At 44.7% G+C, this 18323-nt stretch overlaps 1 protein-coding gene across 13 annotated transcripts in view; it reads left to right on the top strand.

Annotated features, from left to right (window-relative positions):
• mycbp2 (MYC binding protein 2) overlaps positions 1–18323 on the top strand; it is a 64866-nt gene that overhangs the window by 29766 nt on the left and 16777 nt on the right. For 5 of the 13 annotated variants that reach the window (XM_071525701.1, XM_071525698.1, XM_071525699.1 and 2 more), the window contains 31 exons: positions 708–833; positions 1256–1383; positions 1809–1900; positions 2050–2184; positions 2370–2453; positions 2568–2664; positions 2801–2993; positions 3307–3581; positions 3977–4198; positions 4459–4650; positions 6091–6297; positions 6437–6574; positions 6664–6842; positions 6931–7073; positions 7219–7319; positions 7439–7657; positions 7787–8009; positions 8422–8540; positions 8693–8780; positions 8886–8935; positions 9047–9219; positions 9389–9533; positions 9726–9932; positions 11241–11296; positions 11372–11487; positions 11618–11715; positions 12437–12553; positions 13239–13379; positions 15638–15862; positions 16972–17104; positions 17209–17334. In XM_071525701.1, the coding sequence (XP_071381802.1) occupies positions 708–833; positions 1256–1383; positions 1809–1900; positions 2050–2184; positions 2370–2453; positions 2568–2664; positions 2801–2993; positions 3307–3581; positions 3977–4198; positions 4459–4650; positions 6091–6297; positions 6437–6574; positions 6664–6842; positions 6931–7073; positions 7219–7319; positions 7439–7657; positions 7787–8009; positions 8422–8540; positions 8693–8780; positions 8886–8935; positions 9047–9219; positions 9389–9533; positions 9726–9932; positions 11241–11296; positions 11372–11487; positions 11618–11715; positions 12437–12553; positions 13239–13379; positions 15638–15862; positions 16972–17104; positions 17209–17334 (4548 nt within the window). The remainder of the gene's footprint in view (positions 1–707; positions 834–1255; positions 1384–1808; positions 1901–2049; positions 2185–2369; positions 2454–2567; positions 2665–2800; positions 2994–3306; positions 3582–3976; positions 4199–4458; positions 4651–6090; positions 6298–6436; positions 6575–6663; positions 6843–6930; positions 7074–7218; positions 7320–7438; positions 7658–7786; positions 8010–8421; positions 8541–8692; positions 8781–8885; positions 8936–9046; positions 9220–9388; positions 9534–9725; positions 9933–11240; positions 11297–11371; positions 11488–11617; positions 11716–12436; positions 12554–13238; positions 13380–15637; positions 15863–16971; positions 17105–17208; positions 17335–18323) is intronic. The other 8 variants (XM_071525709.1, XM_071525705.1, XM_071525704.1 and 5 more) reach the window with 7 other exon arrangements.

The raw sequence follows: 18323 nt of genomic DNA, 5'->3' as shown, positions 1-18323 counted from the left end.
ATTCTTTTTGAATGGATAAAGTACCGGTGTAAAACCGACTCCTACACGGAGTGTTGCATTATGGGTTGTTTGTAGCCTTAATGTTGCTAGGCTAGCGAGTGTCACAGTCTGTTTATAGTGAGTCTGTTAGAGTCAGTCAGCCCCAAAAGTGTTTCGTTAGTCCAGTTTAACCTGCAGGAGTTTCTGAAGGGTCGTGTAACATGTTTTTCTGCCACAGAGGAAATCAATTCATGACGAGTGAAAACGAGTCCAAATTTTTATAAAAACAATATTACAATTAAAATATTAAAATAGCTATTAAAATAGCCTATTTAATTCAAGCTCGCTGGGCCACTCTGAGGTTGCTTCTGGGCCGGATGTGGCCCGCGGGCCACCAATTGAATAGGCCTGCTCTACTGAGTGAAATAATAGTGAAATTCTTCTATTCCACATTTTCTTTGGACCATGTGGGGCCCTCTTAAGGACCTCTGGAGGCCCTTAACTGCTTTAGTCTGCTACTTCCATTCTGCTGTCAGTCCTCCTTTCTTTTGACAGTTTTTCCAGATAATTGTAGGGAAATCATAGCACTATATAGTTGATTTAAGAAACAGACAGCTCAGCATATGGTTAAGTGTTATTATGTGTGTGCAGGAATGCTTTAACTATAAACATTATATGTTGGGCATCATTTAATGCTAATAGGAGGTATTCTTGGTGTATCTGATCAGGTTGCCTGGATACGCTAGCGGCCATGCAGGAGCTGAAGATGGGTGTAGCCAGTGCAGAGGAGGAGACCCAGGCTGTGATGAAGGTCTACTCCAAGGAGGACTACAGTGTGGTCAACCGCTTCGAGAGTAAGTGGACAGTTTCTACATTTTCTACACTGTGTCTTTGATACAATACATGGGAGATATACTTCAATGGCTATTTATGCTTTGATTTTACGTAATGTGATTATATGATATTTAATATTTTTTCTCTGGTCTGTTGAATTATTCAATTCTTTTTAGGCTAATAATTGAATCATCAAATCTTTGAGTCAGGGCCGTCTATTTAAGAATCAGGCACATCACAACCCTCCACCCCCCACCAACCTCCAAGCTGTTGAATCATAGCTGTTGAATCTGTAATGCTGGTTCATAGATACGTGGCTGACGACCTGATTCAAATCAGTTAATCATCTCCCCTAGTTAATAGCGGTAGGAAATACTCATAGTATATGAACGATGCAGCTGTACCCTGTGGAGCCTGACTGATCTCATGTGTGATGTTGTAGGTCACGGTGGTGGCTGGGGCTACTCGGCCCACTCTGTGGAGGCCATCCGCTTCTGTGCCGATGCAGACATCCTGTTGGGTGGGCTGGGCCTGTTCGGGGGACGAGGGGAGTACACTGCCAAGATCAAGGTGAGCAGTCCTGCGACATATATTTTCTCCCAAGGGACATCAGATATATTAGTCATTCGCTCCATGTTTATTTAAAGAATTTCCTTTTTTCATTGTAGTAGTTTTGTGAGTGTTATGAATGGCACCAGGATCATACTTAATCTCTGGCATCTCTCAAATGCATTGAATTGAAACTGATTAGATGAGGTTAACAAATGTTGTTTGTTCACAAAACCTTCACCAAGCTAGTAAATGAGCAAAGAACATTTGTTTTTGTTTACAGTTGCATAATCATTGCATAAGTAGAATAATTCCAAAGCATGCGACACCTGAAATGAATGAAATTCCATTGGAGAGTAATGCATTCAGCGCATTAAGTGTGATCCTGGCCTTCAGTGAGTCTTTCAAGGAGACATTTGTATTTAACTGCTACTGTTGCCATGCAGCTGTTTGAGCTGGGGCCTGATGGGGGCGATCACGAGACAGATGGCGATCTGCTGGCTGAGACTGATGTGCTGGCCTATGACTGTGCTGCCAGGTACACTTTATATACCAATCTGTGTCATTAAAACCTTACATTTTCATGATCCTGTCTCTTCTCACAAGTAGAGGAGTGTACATAAAGGAAAACACTGTAATGGAGCAGTATGATTTGACAGTGAAGCATATCCGGCTCTCTGTTCTTAGGGAGAAGTATGCCATGATGTTTGATGAGCCGGTGCTGCTGCAGCTGGGCTGGTGGTATGTGGCCTGGGCCAGGGTGTCTGGGCCCAGCAGTGACTGTGGCTCCCACGGACAGGCGACCATTACTACTGATGACGGGTAAAACAGACATCGCAATAAACAGTAGATTAACCTACTGTATTTACAAATGCATGCTATACTTTGGCCATATGTGTTATTTGGTCAAATTTCAGTTGATGGTAAATTATGTTAAACATATTTGGAGTGGAATTGGCCACAGTGTTTTGCTAATCGCTGCTGTTTTTTTTTTTACTTGCCTATAGTGTGGTCTTTCAGTTCAAGAGCTCCAAGAAGTCAAACAACGGTACTGACGTTAATGCCGGTCAAATACCTCAGCTACTGTACAGGCAAGTAACCTGTGACTTTCTTACATTTCTTACATTCAGTGAACAGTGATGCAGCCTGCTTTATCTATAGACAAGTATATGTTTTTTATTTTTCTCTCAATATTTTAACCCCAGGCTTCCATCAAATGATGGCAATGCTTCTAAAGGGAAGCAGCAGACCAGCGAGCCTGTCCATATCCTGAAACGCTCGTTCGCTCGCACAGTCTCAGTGGTGAGTACTGTCTCTCTTTTTTGAATAGTGTTTTGCCTTCCCTCTTTTTCTGTCTGGTGCAGTGTCTTGACAGGTAAGACAAGACAAGTGCAATCAACATGTCTGTGTCTGTCTGTCTTTCTCTCACTCTCTGTAGGAGTGTTTTGAGTCACTGCTGAGTATCCTTCACTGGAGCTGGACCACCTTGGTACTGGGTGTGGAGGAGCTACGAGGCCTGAAGGGTTTCCAGTACACAGCCACCCTGCTTGATCTGGAGAGGCTGCGCTTCGTTGGCACGTGCTGCCTCCGCCTGCTCAGGGTCTACATCTGTGAGATCTTCCCCATCTCTGGTAGGAGCACAAAGACCCTAATGAAATGGCATTTTAGCCTTGGAAAAGGAATGGTTCATTCTCTGTGGAAAAGGAAATTACAACAAAAAAATAAACTGTAAAAAAATATGTGTTTTTAAGGAAAGTAGGTAACTTAAGTCTTTGGCTTACAAAATGTTAATACCTTTACAGACTGGATCCTCTATATTTTAGAGATATTGAATGATGAACTTCAGTTAGTTTTATTCCAAAATGGATTTATTTGAATAGAACTCTTCAGTTAAAGAGTACATCCTGACTAGATCCTTCTATCGCTCTGTTGTTTGGTTTCCAGCCAGCACCAAGGCTGTGGTGGAGGAGTCAAGCAAGCTGGCGGAGTGCGTGGGGAAGACACGCAGCCTACTGAAGAAGATCCTGTCAGAAGGCATGGACAACTGCCTGACCAAGCTGGACAACGACCCCCAGGGCTACTTGTCGCAGCCTCTCACCCTGCTGGAGGCTGTGCTGCAGGAGTGCCACAACACCTTCACCGCCTGCTTCCACTCCTTCTACCCCACCCCGGCTCTGCAGTGGGCCTGCCTGTGTGACCTGCTCAACTGCCTGGACCAGGTCAGAAAGGGAGCCAAGGGCAGACCACCTCATTTTCCTTAAGAAGTAGTTTGGAATTAAATGCCAAAGGATGGTTTAGAGCGCTTGAAAATAGTGTGGTAATTATTGCGTTTATAAATGGTTTCGATTACACATTCTCTACTACATACAGCGGGCTCAGTCTTACTTTTACTTTAAATTTTAGGCATTTAGTTGACACTCTTATCCAGAGTGACTTACCAATGAGTGCAACAGTAGATTACGCCTAAAGTATTAGAAAATTACAAACATCCAGTAGTAAGGAGCACAGAGGCCATGGCAATATTCCTATGACTTTAGAATGAACATATAAGAGAGAAGTGTTAGAAAAAGAATAAAATAAGAGCTTTATTCTTGTTGTCCTCCCTGTATTTCAGGACATTGCTGAGGCCAACTTTCGCACGTCCAGCAGCCGTCTGCTGGCAGCGGTAATGTCAGCTCTGTGCAACACCTCGGTTAAACTGACGTCCATCCTGCCCATCGCATATGATGGGGAAGTGCTGCTGCGTTCACTGGTCAAACAAGTGAGCACAGAGAATGACTCTGCCCTCGCTCACCGCTTCCCCCTGCTGGTGGCCCACATGGAGAAACTCAGCCACGTGAGTAGCAAGCACCTTTTTGCACATCACTCAACATCAGTTACCCTCACTTCTAAATGGTGAATACCTGCCTAAGGCTGCTGTCAGTGACTTGAAATGATTTAAAGATGCAAGATTTAATTGAACCCCCCCCCCCCCTCCCCGAGAACATGGTTGCCTGTGACCAAAAGCTATCCCGTTGTTCTGGAAATATCCAACACAAGTTAGATAAGGCTCATTACAGTGATATCATATTTGTCCTCTCTTTTACTCCTGCTCAGACGGAGGAGAACCTGATGGGCATGACCAGTTTCCGGGAGGTTCTGGAAAAGATGCTGGTGATTGTGGTACTGCCAGTGAGGAAGAGTCTGAGGAAGGAGGTGGAGCTCTTCTCTCCACACCTGGTCTCCAACACCTGCGGCCTGCTGGCCTCCATCGTCTCCGAGCTCACCGCTTCTGCTCTGGGCTCTGAGGTAACACACACACACACACACACACACACACACACACACACACACACACACACACAAACACACACAGGCTAGTTTTTAGGGCAGCATGGGGGCCTTCTGTTGGCAAGCATCCAGCCCGCTCAAATGTCCTTGAGCAAAACACTGAATCCCTACCCGCTCCATGGGAGCTGTTCTGTAGCTGACCATGCACTCTGACCTCCCTGTCGAGGGGGGCAAACGAAAAGAGAAATTCCCTATGGAGATCAATCAATCACATAATTTATTGTCTTGCATGCACATAAACAGTCATCTGTAATGTCTCTTCTGTTTTTAACCTCTGTTGCCTCTGTGCTGGACATGTACATTGTAATAATTTTCCCCTGTCACATTCAGTTCTATTTTTGGATCAGCTTGGAACACAATTGAATCAACCCCCAATTCTGTCCCAATCAAATTAGACATTGCTTGGTCCTCAAAATTCAGCCATACAGGGTGTGGATGTTCATTGATGATGAGATCTGTCAGCCAGAATACAAGCCTTTCCTCATTCCTTTCCCCTCCTTTCTTCCTCATTCCAAATCTCCCCACCTACAGCTGTATTGTTCTCAATTAGCCTTTTCAAAGGGACAACTCATGCTTGGCAGCAGGCAGTGTCTTCACTGTTGCCAAACAACACTAACAAAAGGGGGTCATTGGATTGTCTGCATTGTTTTTATGGGATGCTGAGTCATGAAGGGGGTGGGATAGGCCCTGTGGTGATGTCTGTCTCTCTCACTCATTCTTCATTCAATTATCACTCCATCACTCTCTCCGTTCACACGCATACCCATTTACTGCAGTCTGGACTCTTGGCTCCCATTGCCATAGCAACCGTCACAGGCTGGTTGTCTTGACGACAGCCCCAGCCACCACTGTGTTTTTCTCCCCAGTCTGTTGTCAGGGAAACAACTATTCTTCTCTAGAGCACCTGGATATCCTCTTCTGTAACAATGTCTGGCTCTCTGTGTAGTCAGCTAGTTGATATAAATAGAGTTTATATTATTAAACACATGCCACACATCCCTGTGATGTGTTTGTTTGATACAATTTACACCAGAGACTGTCCATTCTTTCCTCCGCGTTGTCTTTGTCTCTAAATGAAGGACATTGGCAGCAAACACATTTGGACAACATCCATTGCTGTGTACAGCAATATTTGAAATGGCCTGCTGTGTTTTTTTTCTTTGTCCTCAATATTGCCACCTGGTGGTATGCATGCTGCTGTGATTGTAGGATGTCCATTAGGCCTATATAGAGGACATGGAACCTAATTTACACTCGCCGTTGCAGTTTTTACTAATATCTGGAATAAAACTTGATTGTATATCAGCTGGACCTCCTCAGATATTTCTAGCAGCCCTAATATTTACATGATAGGTTTGAGTATTTGGCTACAAGCCTTTATGTGTCCTTGCTCATCAGGTGGATGGGCTGAACTCGCTGCACTCTGTGAAGGCGACTCCCAACCGTTTCACCAAAACGAGCCAGGGCCGGAGCTGGAACACGGGCAATGGCTCTCCTGACGCCATCTGTCTGACAGTGGACAAGCCCGGCGTGGTGCTGGTGGGCTTTTGCGTCTATGGAGGAGGGGGCATCCACGAGTATGAATTGGAGGTGCTCGCTGATGACGTAAGAGAGATTATAGATCAACTTCAGATTACATTTTATTACATTTCACATGTCCTCTCTTGTTGCTTCACTACCTTTACCAGTTTTCAGCCTTTGGCATTTCACTATTTTCTACTGTTTTTGCTCTCTCTCCTTCCAGGCCCAGACGGAGCACCCAGGGGACTCGGCACATTCCCACAGGTGGACGTCTCTAGAGCTGGTGAAGGGTACTTACAGCACTGATGACTCCCCTACTGATATTGCTGAGATTCGCCTGGACAAAGCAGTGCCACTCAAGGTACATAGGACAACAAAACAATACACATCTGGTTTGCCGTTGAGACACAGCTGTTAGAATGTGACACATCTGTTGAACTCGTATTGCAGGAAGGGGTGAAGTATGCCGTCCGCCTGCGAAACTATGGCAGCAGGACAGCCAATGGGGACGGTGGTATGACCACGGTGCAGTGCTCTGATGGTGTGTCCTTCACCTTCAGCACCTGCAGCTTGAGCAGCAACGGGACCAACCAGACCAGAGGACAGATCCCACAGATTCTCTACTACAGGTACACACAAACGCAGCATCTTCTAATGTCTTATATTAATGTCCCAAATGTTTGTCTTTTCTGATTTGAGTTTGTCTCCTGGCTGTAGGAGTGAGTACGATGGGGACCTCCAGTCCCAGCTGCTGAGCAAAGCCAATGAGGAGGACAAGAACTGCAGCCGAGCTCTGTCTGTGGTCAGCGCTGTGGTCAGAGCTGCTAAGGACCTTCTGCACAGGGCGTTTGCTGTGGATGGTAAGACCAAGAAACTTGCAACTGTATTACAAAGTAGCCCAGAGGGTTAGTTGCAGATAGTTGACTTACTTAAAGCTGACCACTTGAAGAAAATTTTGATCAAATCTGTTGTGATGGTTTTATCTATGTCCCTTGTTGTCTCCAGCGGAAGACATTCCCGAGCTACTAAGCTCCTCCAGCCTCTTCTCCATGCTGCTTCCCCTCATTCTGGCCTACATTGGCCCCGTGGCTGCATCCGTACCTAAGGTAAGAGAACACACAAGGAGTAGGACTGCAACCCTTCCTCTTTCATTGTTAACTTCTGAATTGTCACACTCCACACGATGTGGACTTGTGGTGAATTGTCCCTCCCATTCCTCCTCCAGGCTGCAGTTGAAGTCTTTGGCTTGGTCCAAGAGCTGCTACCTGCCGTCTCTGCCCTCAACCAGAAATACGCCCCACCCACCTTTAATCCCAACCAGTCAACGGACAGCACCACAGGCAACCAGCCTGAGCAGGGCCTATCAGCTTGCACCACCTCCAGCCACTACTCTGTGATCGAGAGTGACCACCCTTACAAGCAAGCTGGAGTCACACAATACAGGGTAAGGTATAACTTGGCATACTACCTGATTAGCAAGTCTCCTGTGCCCAAAAAATGCTATTCTGAAAGAAAAGCGACATAAATATAATTTCTGTTCTAACTGGTCTTGCCCTATCTCTGCCCTCCTCAGGTATCATTCCCAGACTGTGTCCGCTGGACCACCATTGAGTTTGACCCTCAGTGTGGCACTGCCCAGCCAGAGGACGTCCTACGCCTGCTCATCCCTAGCCGCATCCTCCACCTGTCCGGCCTGGGGAGCAAACCTCTGGCCCATGACACTATCAACACCTGGACTGAGCTCAAGAAGTTCTCTGGCGCCACAGGCTGGCCAACCACCGTCCTGGTTCTGCCAGGTAAGAAAGGACAAGCAGTTCCAATTGTTGCCTTCGTTGGCCATGCAGCTTCATAAGACCCAAACGGATAACTGAAATACACAATTAACCTGAAGTTTCTACATGCATTTGTGTAATATTTATGATAAAATTTGCAGCTGTATATTGCAGCATACATGAGTAAGGAAAACAGAGTGCTTGAGTTTGCCAGTGACACCATTCTAAGCCTACCAACGAGGAAGTTTCATACAGATAAATCTTGATTCATTGAACTTCATTATCCTCGTGTGTGCTTTAATCTCCTTAATTAAGCTTTACTAAGCCACCTGCCACAGCCAACAGCCATTAGTTTACCCATGATTACTTACAGAAATTTGCCCACCTGTCTCTCCTTGGTTCTGCAGTTGTGTTTTTCCATCATCTCTGCTTTCAGGAAATGAAGTTCTATTCTCACTGGAAACGGCTTCTGATTATGTGAAAGATGAGAAGGCCTGCTTCTATGGCTTCAAGTGTGTGGCTGTGGGATATGAATTCAACCCTGGGCCTGATGAGGTAGAGAAACTCAGATATATTCTGCTCTCTCTGGATAATGATTGTTTATGTCTGAGAAGCATGATTAGGTGTGTGTATGTTTTGTGTTGGTCCAGGGAGAAAAATATTGAATGTTGCGATACCATTTTGACAAAGCATTGTTTGCATTTTAGGGAATCATCCAGCTAGAGAAGGAGTTGGCCTACTTGGGCAGCGTGTGTGCTGCAGCTCTGATGAAGAAAGACCTGGCTCTGCCTATTGGTAAGAAAACAGGAAATGGGGAATTTCCTTGCCCGGAAATTACTTGAACTGAATTCATCCTGCATGACATCTTGACTAAATCATTCATTTATTATTTATTTTTAGGGAATGAATTGGAGGAGGATCTTGAGATTCTTGAGGAAGCCTCTCTTCAGGTATGTCATCTGCTATGTTCTGAGATCATCTTTATGAATCACATCATGTCTTAAATATTTTCCATCTCTTCAACACCCTTGTCTTCCTTCCTTTCTCTGGCCCTTTGCCAGGTATGCAAGGCCCACTCAGGGATCCTGGGGAAGGGTCTGGCCTTGTCTCACTCTCCCACCATCCTGGAAGCCCTGGAGGGCAATCTGCCCCTGCACCTCCAAACCAATGAGCACTCCTTCCTGGAGGACTTCATCACCTGTGTACAGAACTCCAGTGGAGGACGTCTGGCTAGGTAAGGCTTTGATCAGTGTATGTCTGACTAAATTTCAGCCATGGAGGCTCAACTTGGATGTTACTTTTGTCCTTCAGGTCAGGTTTTGTTTGGTAATTCTCAGAGATCGTAACAAACGAGACTATTTATTATCTTCTCTTTCTCTCTCTGTCATCTTTGCTCCATCCAGGTGGCTGCAGCCAGACTCATACGCAGACCCTCAGAAGACATCTCTGATCCTGAACAAAGATGACATACGCTGTGGATGGCCAACCACTGTTGCTGTTCAGACCAAAGACCAGTATGGAGACGTGGTGCATGTTCCTAATATGAAGGTCAGGATGACTGCTTTAGCTTCTTTGCTGCCAAGCCAAGTGATTTTCTGAAATATTTTATAGAATTTGAAGTTAAAGAATTTTAGTAGGCCTGCATAAGAGTCAAATATCCATAGTAGTGTTGTGATAGTGCCGTTGTACCACTATCATACTGTACATCTGACCTGTGTTCATCCTCTGCGTCGTGTCCAGGTGGAGGTGAAGGCTGTGCCTGTTTCACAGAAGAAGTCCGTGCAGCCGGAGAATGTGAAGAAGCTGCAGCGGCTGCCTGGAAGCTCCTCCCCTCCCTCCTCTGGCACTGACTTAACCTTTGGCGGTCTGCCCATGCCCAAGCTGGAGGCCACCTACGAGCCCATGATTGTCAAAGAGGCTCGATATATTGCTATCACCATGATGAAGGTCAGTGGGTTTTGGGATTTTTTTTTTGGTTTCATTGTGAATGACCTCGTCTGGAAAAGATGCAAGCTGGGTAAATGTGGCATTGAGAGAGCATCTGAATGTCGCTCTTGTAGAGATGCACCGATCGATCGGCCGGTGACCGGAATCGGACGGTTTTCAGCTGATCGGCCATGACCGGTGACTGGGAGATCAGTCTCATATATCCGATTCTGTGCCGGTCAAATTTAAGACAACTGTTAATATACAGAATAATAGTCCATACATCCATACTGATCTCCGTTCCAGCGCGTCCCTTCTCCTCTCTCCGCCGCTGTCCTCTCCACCGCGCCCACGGGCCGCATTCAGCCTCCCGATCCAAACCCGTTCGAAAAACCTGGTGACGCATCGGCGTCGGGACCCCCGCTGAAATCTCGGACGGATCACCGGGAACAAATCGGCTTCCCTGGCGCCTTCCCTGATGCGACGGCCAACGCTTCCCTGGCCGGGAAGAGTTGGCTGACGCGCCGAAACCACAATATTCTGTGTGTCTCTCTCTCCGCCGACAGAACAGAAGGGTGTCAGGTGGATGGAGCTCGCGCATATGCATGGAAATAAACGGCGATATGATATAATTGTATAGATTTTACTTTTCAAGCTTCTGGTCAGCCTGCTTACTGTGTGGGAGAAACGAGCTACCTCCCGATCTCAGCGGAGTCAAAACAAAAAGTCATTTTTTTTCACCACAAGATGGCACTATGACTCTTTAAATCTACATTACATTGGGCTGGGCGCCATGGATAACTTTTTGATGTAAAGAAATGACATTAGGTGTGTTGTTATATAGATCTGTTGCACATGTTTTCTTTTGGGTAGATAAAGTAGGATATACTGCAATTCATTTTCAGTTGGATTTTATTTGTACAAAAAAGCTCTGTCCAGTAACCTGGAGCACTTTTTTATTTTGAGATTTGTTTGAGTGAGAGTGAGAGAAGGTCCTGTAACCTGGTGCAGTTTTGGAGAAAATGAAAGTTATTAACAGTCAATGTTTTATTATGAACATACAATTGAATTTTGATTTTCCATTAAAGAAAAGTTACAAAAATTTTGTATGCCGTTAATTATAGTTCTTAGAAAGAAGGAAAATCGGAATCGGCCAAAATCGGAATCGGCAGGTCAGACTTTTAAAAAATCGGAAATCGGAATTGGCCAAGAAAATTGCAATCGGTGCATCTCTACGCTCTTGTTGTAATTGTAAAATTGCACTAGATTTTTGTAGGTCAATGTTTTGGATGTTGTTAGCTCAATGCTTCTGCTCCTTGTCATTTCTAGGCTTATGAGAACTACTCCTTTGAAGAGCTGCGCTTTGCTTCCCCCACCCCAAAGAGGTAAGAGAGATAATGCAGAAGCAAAACAGATTTTTCAGTGAGATACAACCTACTTATCGTTTTCCTCCCTCTCAGACCCAGTGAGAACATGCTGATTCGTGCCAACACTGATGGAACCTACAGTGCCAACTGGACTCCAGGGGCAGTAGGCCTCTATACCATCCATGTCACCATTGATGGCATTGAAATAGGCAAGTCAATGCAAACAGGTGTTACAACAGCCCTCCTGTCTGCTGAAGCATTTCTTACACAGCGAATACAACGGATGTTCAACATTGCCTTCTTTTATAATGTTGTATGTTAAAATTGTTTTTCCTGTAGATGCTGGTTTGGAGGTGGAAGTGAAAGACCCTCCCAAAGGCATGATCCCACCTGGCACTCAGATGGTCAAACCAAAGGCTGAGCCTCAGCCTAGCAAGGTGAGGCTTTACTTTGGCTAAACACACATGAACATGTACATGAACATACTCATAAGAACAGCATGCATGCTTGCTATCAGCTTCCAATACAACACAACAAAGAATAAAAACAACTCGCCCTGCCTTGAGCACCTGCCAACACCAGTTCATAGTCACAGCCATGCTGTGCTAATTCACTGCTGGTGTCTCAGCCCCATGCTGCAGTGAGTGACTGTTGAGTGACGGCTTTCACTCCCGATTCAAAAACTCCAAGTGGTTCTTCAAATGTGGTGATTGCATCAAACTGATATTAAACATGGTTCTGCGCCGGAGTTGTCATCTTTTTGTGAAGCTTTTGTCATTTGTGATTTTGTAACCTACAATGGGGAAACAAGCAACAACATGCGTGTGAAATCAGCATTGTGAATTTCCCTTCTGAACGTGTGCTCCATGGTGTAACCTGCACCTGTAGAGATGTAGAATGGGAAAACAGGATTGAAACTGAGTTCATCCAACTGGTACTTTTGAAAATAGAGCTCTTAATTTTTCCTCTTCTTTCGCTGTGCGTGTGTGTACACAGAAGCAGGTTGGGTGTGTGTGTGTGTGTGTGTTAGTGCATGCAATCCCCCACCGTCAACATGTCCTGCTTCCTCCTCCTCCTTCTGCACTTCTTGTCTTTTTTTCTTTCTCTCCCTCTGCTCCTGCGGCTCACTGTCTCCCTGTCTCCCTCTGCTTCTCTCAGGTCCGCAAATTTGTGTCCAAGGACAGCGCAGGCCTGCGTGTGCGTAGTCACCCCTCCCTGCAGAGTGAACAGATAGGCATAGTGCAAGTCAATGGCACCATCACTTTCATTGACGAGGTAATTGATTCTAGACCAGGCAGAATAAAGCTGTTTTTTTAAGTAGACTAATCAGAGCACTATCCACTTTTACACCCCATTTCCTGGTTTCCTCTTCTTTCAATCAGTGAGGGCAGAATCCTGAGAATTGTAATCAAAAGTAACATTTTTTTGTCTTAAGTAATTTTGAGTCTTCTTGGCTTATATGTATTATATGCAATTACCTATCTCAGTAATGATTACTATTTCTCGTCTAAGCTCACAGATTTGTTCCTTATCTTTAATTTTGCTTCGTACCCTTGCAAGACACTCTGAGGCTACAGGAAAGGCATGGATGCCTACAAAGCACTCAAAGCATTAACTAAAGGATTTCCCCTGTAGTCTGTCCATTACCATTATTTGCTGTGCGACACATATTCAGTACATGTTAACTTCCCAATCTTAAAATATGTCACTTGGCTCTGTGTGATGAGCGCTGAATGTCAGCACACAGTATTTTCACTCCCACCCTCTCAGTAACAGCAGTAGTGAAATTTTCTGTCCGTCTTCCCTGTGACCTGTTGTTACGCCAAGTTCCTGCCCTCTAATTTGACACGCGTCTCTCCTGCAGCCTCAGAGATGATCTGTGTGAGGGCTCTGCCCCTCCTGTTTCCATAGTAACAGGAGGGCATGGCTGTGCTCTGCTCTGTTGCTTGTTTTCCCATAGATCCACAATGATGATGGTGTGTGGCTCAGGCTGAATGATGAAACAGTAAAGAAGTATGTTCCCAACATGAATGGGTACACTGAAGCCTGGTGCCTCTCTTTTAACCAGCACCTGGGCAGGAGCCTCCTGGTCCCAGCCGACGTAAGTAGAAGGCCCGCTGAGCAGTCTGACTCAGTTGAATGGCAGAGGCTCCTGCGCTGCTCATTTGGGGAAAGCTCAGAGATCACCTCTCCCGTTTAACCCAGTGGGGAAAGACTAATAATGATGGTTTTCAAGCCCCCCCCCCCTACAGTTTGGCACCCATTCCCCAAATGTCCTTAAAGCATGGAAAATTGAGAACATCTTGAGAGTATTAGGACTACTGTAGGGGTGTTCTCTTGCATGAAGTGTCTATCCGAGCAACACTGAGTATGAAGCTTTCACTATCAGACTGTGTAAAGGAACTACAGCAGCAGGGAGCGTGCATGCATGCATTAACCCATGTGTTGAGGGTGGAAAGTTTATCATAACATGACCATCACGTGTTTGGTTGGGCAAAACACTTGTAAACGCTCACATGCCTAGGTAGTACGTGTTCAGCGCATTGAAATGAACCCCAATGCAGGAATTGACCGAAAAGGGGAGAGGTAGTAGATGAGCAATTTCAGCGTGTGGTTTGGTGGGTCCATCTGCACTGTTGAGTCCTCTTTTCCTCATCTCCTCTCACTCATAATTCACAAACACAGCAGACACAGCATGTGATAAATAAGGGCTTCTCTCACATTTTGCTCCATGCCACAAAAACCACCAGAAGATGCAGCGGAAGCAAATCAGGAATTTGAGAGGGTATATTTTAAAACATGAATTTGCTCCATGGCATTGCAGTAATAAGGGCAGTTGCTGAAGGATTACCGATAATATCAAGGTGGTTTTCTGTCATGAAGCAGTCACACAAAGCTTCAGTGGGAAATTGTACCTCTACTGCTCCACAATTCCACCTTTGCATTGGGATGCTTAAGGTTCTAAGAGGCTTCCATGTAAGGTCTCTGTCTGAACAGCATGACACGCTACATCATCCAAGTGGGGAATTTTTTTGGAAGTTTCTTATTTTTCTTTCCTTTTTTTCTTTGAAGAAATTGTTTGATCGTGATTGAATCGTTGATTCGGACATATGACCCTAAAATGTCCAAAGTGAACTTCAAATCCTTTCTCTACCCCTGCAAATGGGTTTTGTATCTTTTTTTTCCAATGCATTTGATCCTACTTTATGAAAAGTGTTCAAAGATTTGACAGGCTTTGTCAGTGTTCCCACTAGTTCCTCATGGTCCCTCACCATCCATGCCCCACAGCTTCACTAACAGGCCTGTCTGACACCAGTCAAATTCTGTCCCTGTTTTCTTCACTTTGTCAAATAACCTGTAATGGCGGAAATTCCTGAAGAAACGAGACAAAAATTGTTTTTCTTCCAAAAAAATACATCAGCGCTTTCTCCCCTCCTGTTCTCTCTCTTCTATTGAGTCGTCTACCGTTTCTTGACTGTCTCACAATCTGTTGCTCAGAATGTCTTTAATGCTAGCCAAGGAGTCAGGGATATCGGCTTTTTGTCGTGGACCCCCTTAACTATATTCCCACCACAGGTGAGTTGTATGGAGGAGAGATGTATATAGCTTGACTGCCCCATAGCTTTTCATCAGTCTGTTATTTATACTTGTCCTCTTGAACCCCTTGTGATGTTGTAGACTTCCCAAAGTGTTACAGTCAGGCATAGGAGGTTGAACCACAGTTGCATGGTTGTTTGTTTGTTTCATTTTGACATCTGAATGGTGATGACATTTCAGAGACTACTGCTAGTCCCTTAGACTCCCCTAGAGGTTATATTTGGGACTTGTAAGTCCTTTTTGCTACCTCGTCTTAAAGATAGCTATCAAAGTGTATGTTGCATGGGGGTGAAGAGACCAATGTCCAATTTGTTGCATGAGGTTTTGTTTGAAAGGGTTGACATGTACTGTACAGTCCTGTATCCCTGTGTGTCATAGCATGCCTCCCTGTAAGATTATATGGAAGAAGTAAACCTTCCACTGAATTTGAGCAGGTCCATTGTCTACTGGTCATTTACCTGTATCACTGCAATGTTGGATGGATGTGTTGAATTCTTATATTGTATCAATATTGCAGGTATTTTGATATGAAATTATGTTGAAATTATACACTGTGTTGCTGATAGAGTGTACATTTTGAATATCTGGATTCTGGAAATGCTTCAAGAATGTCATTTGCCACTGACGAGGAAAGAACTAGTTCACTCTTTGAATGTGGCCTTATTTTCTGAACAGTGGCTTTCCTCTTTAAATCAGGACATTTATTTTTGCAGTCTGTTGACATGTTTTCCTGTCTTTAATCCATGCCGTTCCCTCTTGCAGGAGGCCAGGGGCCAATCGGAGGAGAACGTAAAGGAGGTGAGCAGCCGCCCCTCCCATGAGGCCCCCATGCGGGAGCAGAGCAGGGCAGGGCAGGGCGGCGGCCCGGGGCTTTATAAGGTAGTGAAGACCGGCCCCTCTGGTCACAACATCAGAAGCTGCCCAAACCTTAGGGGTATCCCCATTGGAATGTTAGTACTTGGGAACAAGGTCAAGGCCATAGGCGAGGTACGCACTCACCCCAAAGAAATGCAATGTGTTTTTTGTGGCTGCAGTTGAATAAATCAGTCTATTTAGATCACTTAAAGTACTATAGTTCTTGTTGCTAGATTTTGCCCTTAATTTGCTAACGGGCAGAAATAAGTATTTCCTCTTCTTTTTTTCTTGAATTGAATTAAGTGATTTTGAATGTAAAGAATGTAATTTCTCTTTCTAAGGGGAATACATGAGATGCTTCTGGGTGTGGGTGTGTGTTCTGTATCTTTTCACTTGTTGAGGTTCTTTCTCTTTAATCAACTCCCCTGGCTACAGGATTTTTACGTGCTTCCTTACTAATTTCAGTTTGTCTATAAATTCGTTGCAGTTTCAAGGTGTCTTATTCAGCTGCCTCAAGACTTCTCAATGGAAGTCTGATTCACATAATGCTGGAGCCATTTTGTGCCTTGACTACATCTTTCTTACACTCTTTTAACTCTTCTCTGAATAACTTGGTACTTTGAACTCTCTAAACTGTCTTTGACCTGGTACTGAATGGAGCCTCCCCTCTTTTGGACGTGACCTCTTATTGGCTGCTGTGGTGTGTCATGCTGTTCAATAATTTCCTCTCTGAGCCTGTACTGGAATGCCAGTCTGTCTGGATCTGAGATGTGCGGCCTTCACACACTAACACCTCCATCTGTGTCTGTTTGTCCAAAATGATAATATTTCAGGGAGTTAAGAAAAAACAACCCCATGCATTTACCTTTCAATAAGCTACCCCTTTTTAGAGTAAGTTTTTTTTCTTTTAGCTACTTCAAGTTTGTCCCGCGATGTCTGTTGATGCAAAAAACAATCGATCTAATCAAATTCATGTGATCTACTGTTGTGGATTGTGTGTGTTAATCAGATGAAAATGGATGTGTTTGCATGGTAGTGATCTAATGTAGTAGAGTGTGTGTGTTATGGTTCTGTACATTGTGTAATAATAATATGGATGGATTTGTGTGTATGAGGAAAATGGCTGTAATGACTTTTTTGATCGATGAGGATTAGACAGAGTTTGTGTGTATTTATGTGTGTGTGTGTGTGAATGGTTCACTGTGTGTGAGTATGGATAAAGAGCGTTATTTGTGCATCAGGTGGTCAACTCAGAGGGAACCTGGGTGCAGCTGGATAAGAACAGTGTGGTGGAGTTCTGTGAGAGTGATGAAGGAGAGGCCTGGTCACTGGCCAGAGACCGTGGGGGAAATCAGTACCTTCGCCATGATGACGGTAAGGCATTGCATGACACTACACAGTAGCCAAAATTCGTTGGGAAAAATTTTGAACCCTGAAATGTGATGTATTGTGAAATAACATCTAATTTGCTCTTGTAGAACAAGTCTTGCTGGATCATGGGGCCCAGACCCCACCACCCAGCCCCTTTTCTGTGCAGGCCTTCAACAGAGCCACAGCTTCCAATGGCGCGCAGGGATTTGACTATGGCATCTCCAACAACAAAGGTGAGGTCAGCTTGGCGCTGATAGAGTAGGTTTTAAGACATAAATTTGAAGTACTTACTTACTCGGCATATCACCTTTGCTTTTAACATTCATTTTTTATGCTGTTCATTTATGTTTGAAAGGTTTTGAGTACTGCGGCATTACTGAAAGATTTTGAGTGCATTTACTCTAATAGCAATGTATATCTCACCTCTTACTTCTCTCTGCCCCTCTGTCTTGATTGTCTTTCTTCGCTACTTTATCGCAACATATGTGACTCCTCCCTGTGGTTCTGACTGGGACCTTTTCATGACCAGTTACATACATTCTCCGTATCTTAACTCTAAAACATTAGGCCTATGTTAAAGTAAGGTTACTCAGAACGCTCGGTTACCTTGTAACCTTGGTTCTCTGAAGGAAAGGAGTGAGACACGGCTTTCTCAGCACTCTGGAAAAGCATCTCTGATACAATTGGCTTGAAGTCCTTGCCTACATGCCTATTACATAGAAAGGATTGGCCAGCACCTGGGGATTCCCCTCCTCCACCAGGGATATAAGATCCTGTGCTGGCCTCCTTTCCTTCACATTGATACAGCTCTTCAAGACGAACCAGCTATGAGGGGCCTTCCAGAGTTGTGTCTCACTTTGTTACCTTCAGAGAATAAAGGTTACAAGGTAACCAGCAGTTCTCCTTTAGTCAACTTTGTTCAACACAACTCACTCTATAGCAGTTTTATAAATGCCCTGAAAAGCCAACAATCCAGTGAGAAAGATGCTACTGAGACAGAGCTCGACCCCTAGCTTGAGTTTGCAAAGCATACAAACAGCTGGTCAGTTTGGCGGTAGACCTGAGTCCTCTCCTTATAAATGTGCAGTTCCCTCACTATACATAAGGCATTGAGCCTTCGCTGCGCCTCAGAGACAAAGGGAGGGATGAAAGGCAGAGAGTTTGAAGGCTGAACAACTATGATTGGTAGGCACCTTAGGTAGGCACGAAGTGAAGGCTGCAT

The sequence above is a fragment of the Centroberyx affinis genome, unplaced genomic scaffold (assembly GCF_046629955.1).
Source record: "Centroberyx affinis isolate AG114_WGS23_722 - 3 ecotype Tasmania unplaced genomic scaffold, CSIRO-AGI_Caff_v1 ptg001328l_1, whole genome shotgun sequence".
In the NCBI taxonomy this organism is placed as follows: Eukaryota; Metazoa; Chordata; class Actinopteri; order Beryciformes; family Berycidae; genus Centroberyx; species Centroberyx affinis.
Note: the sequence above shows the minus strand (reverse complement) of the source record. Positions and strands in the feature narration are given on the sequence as shown.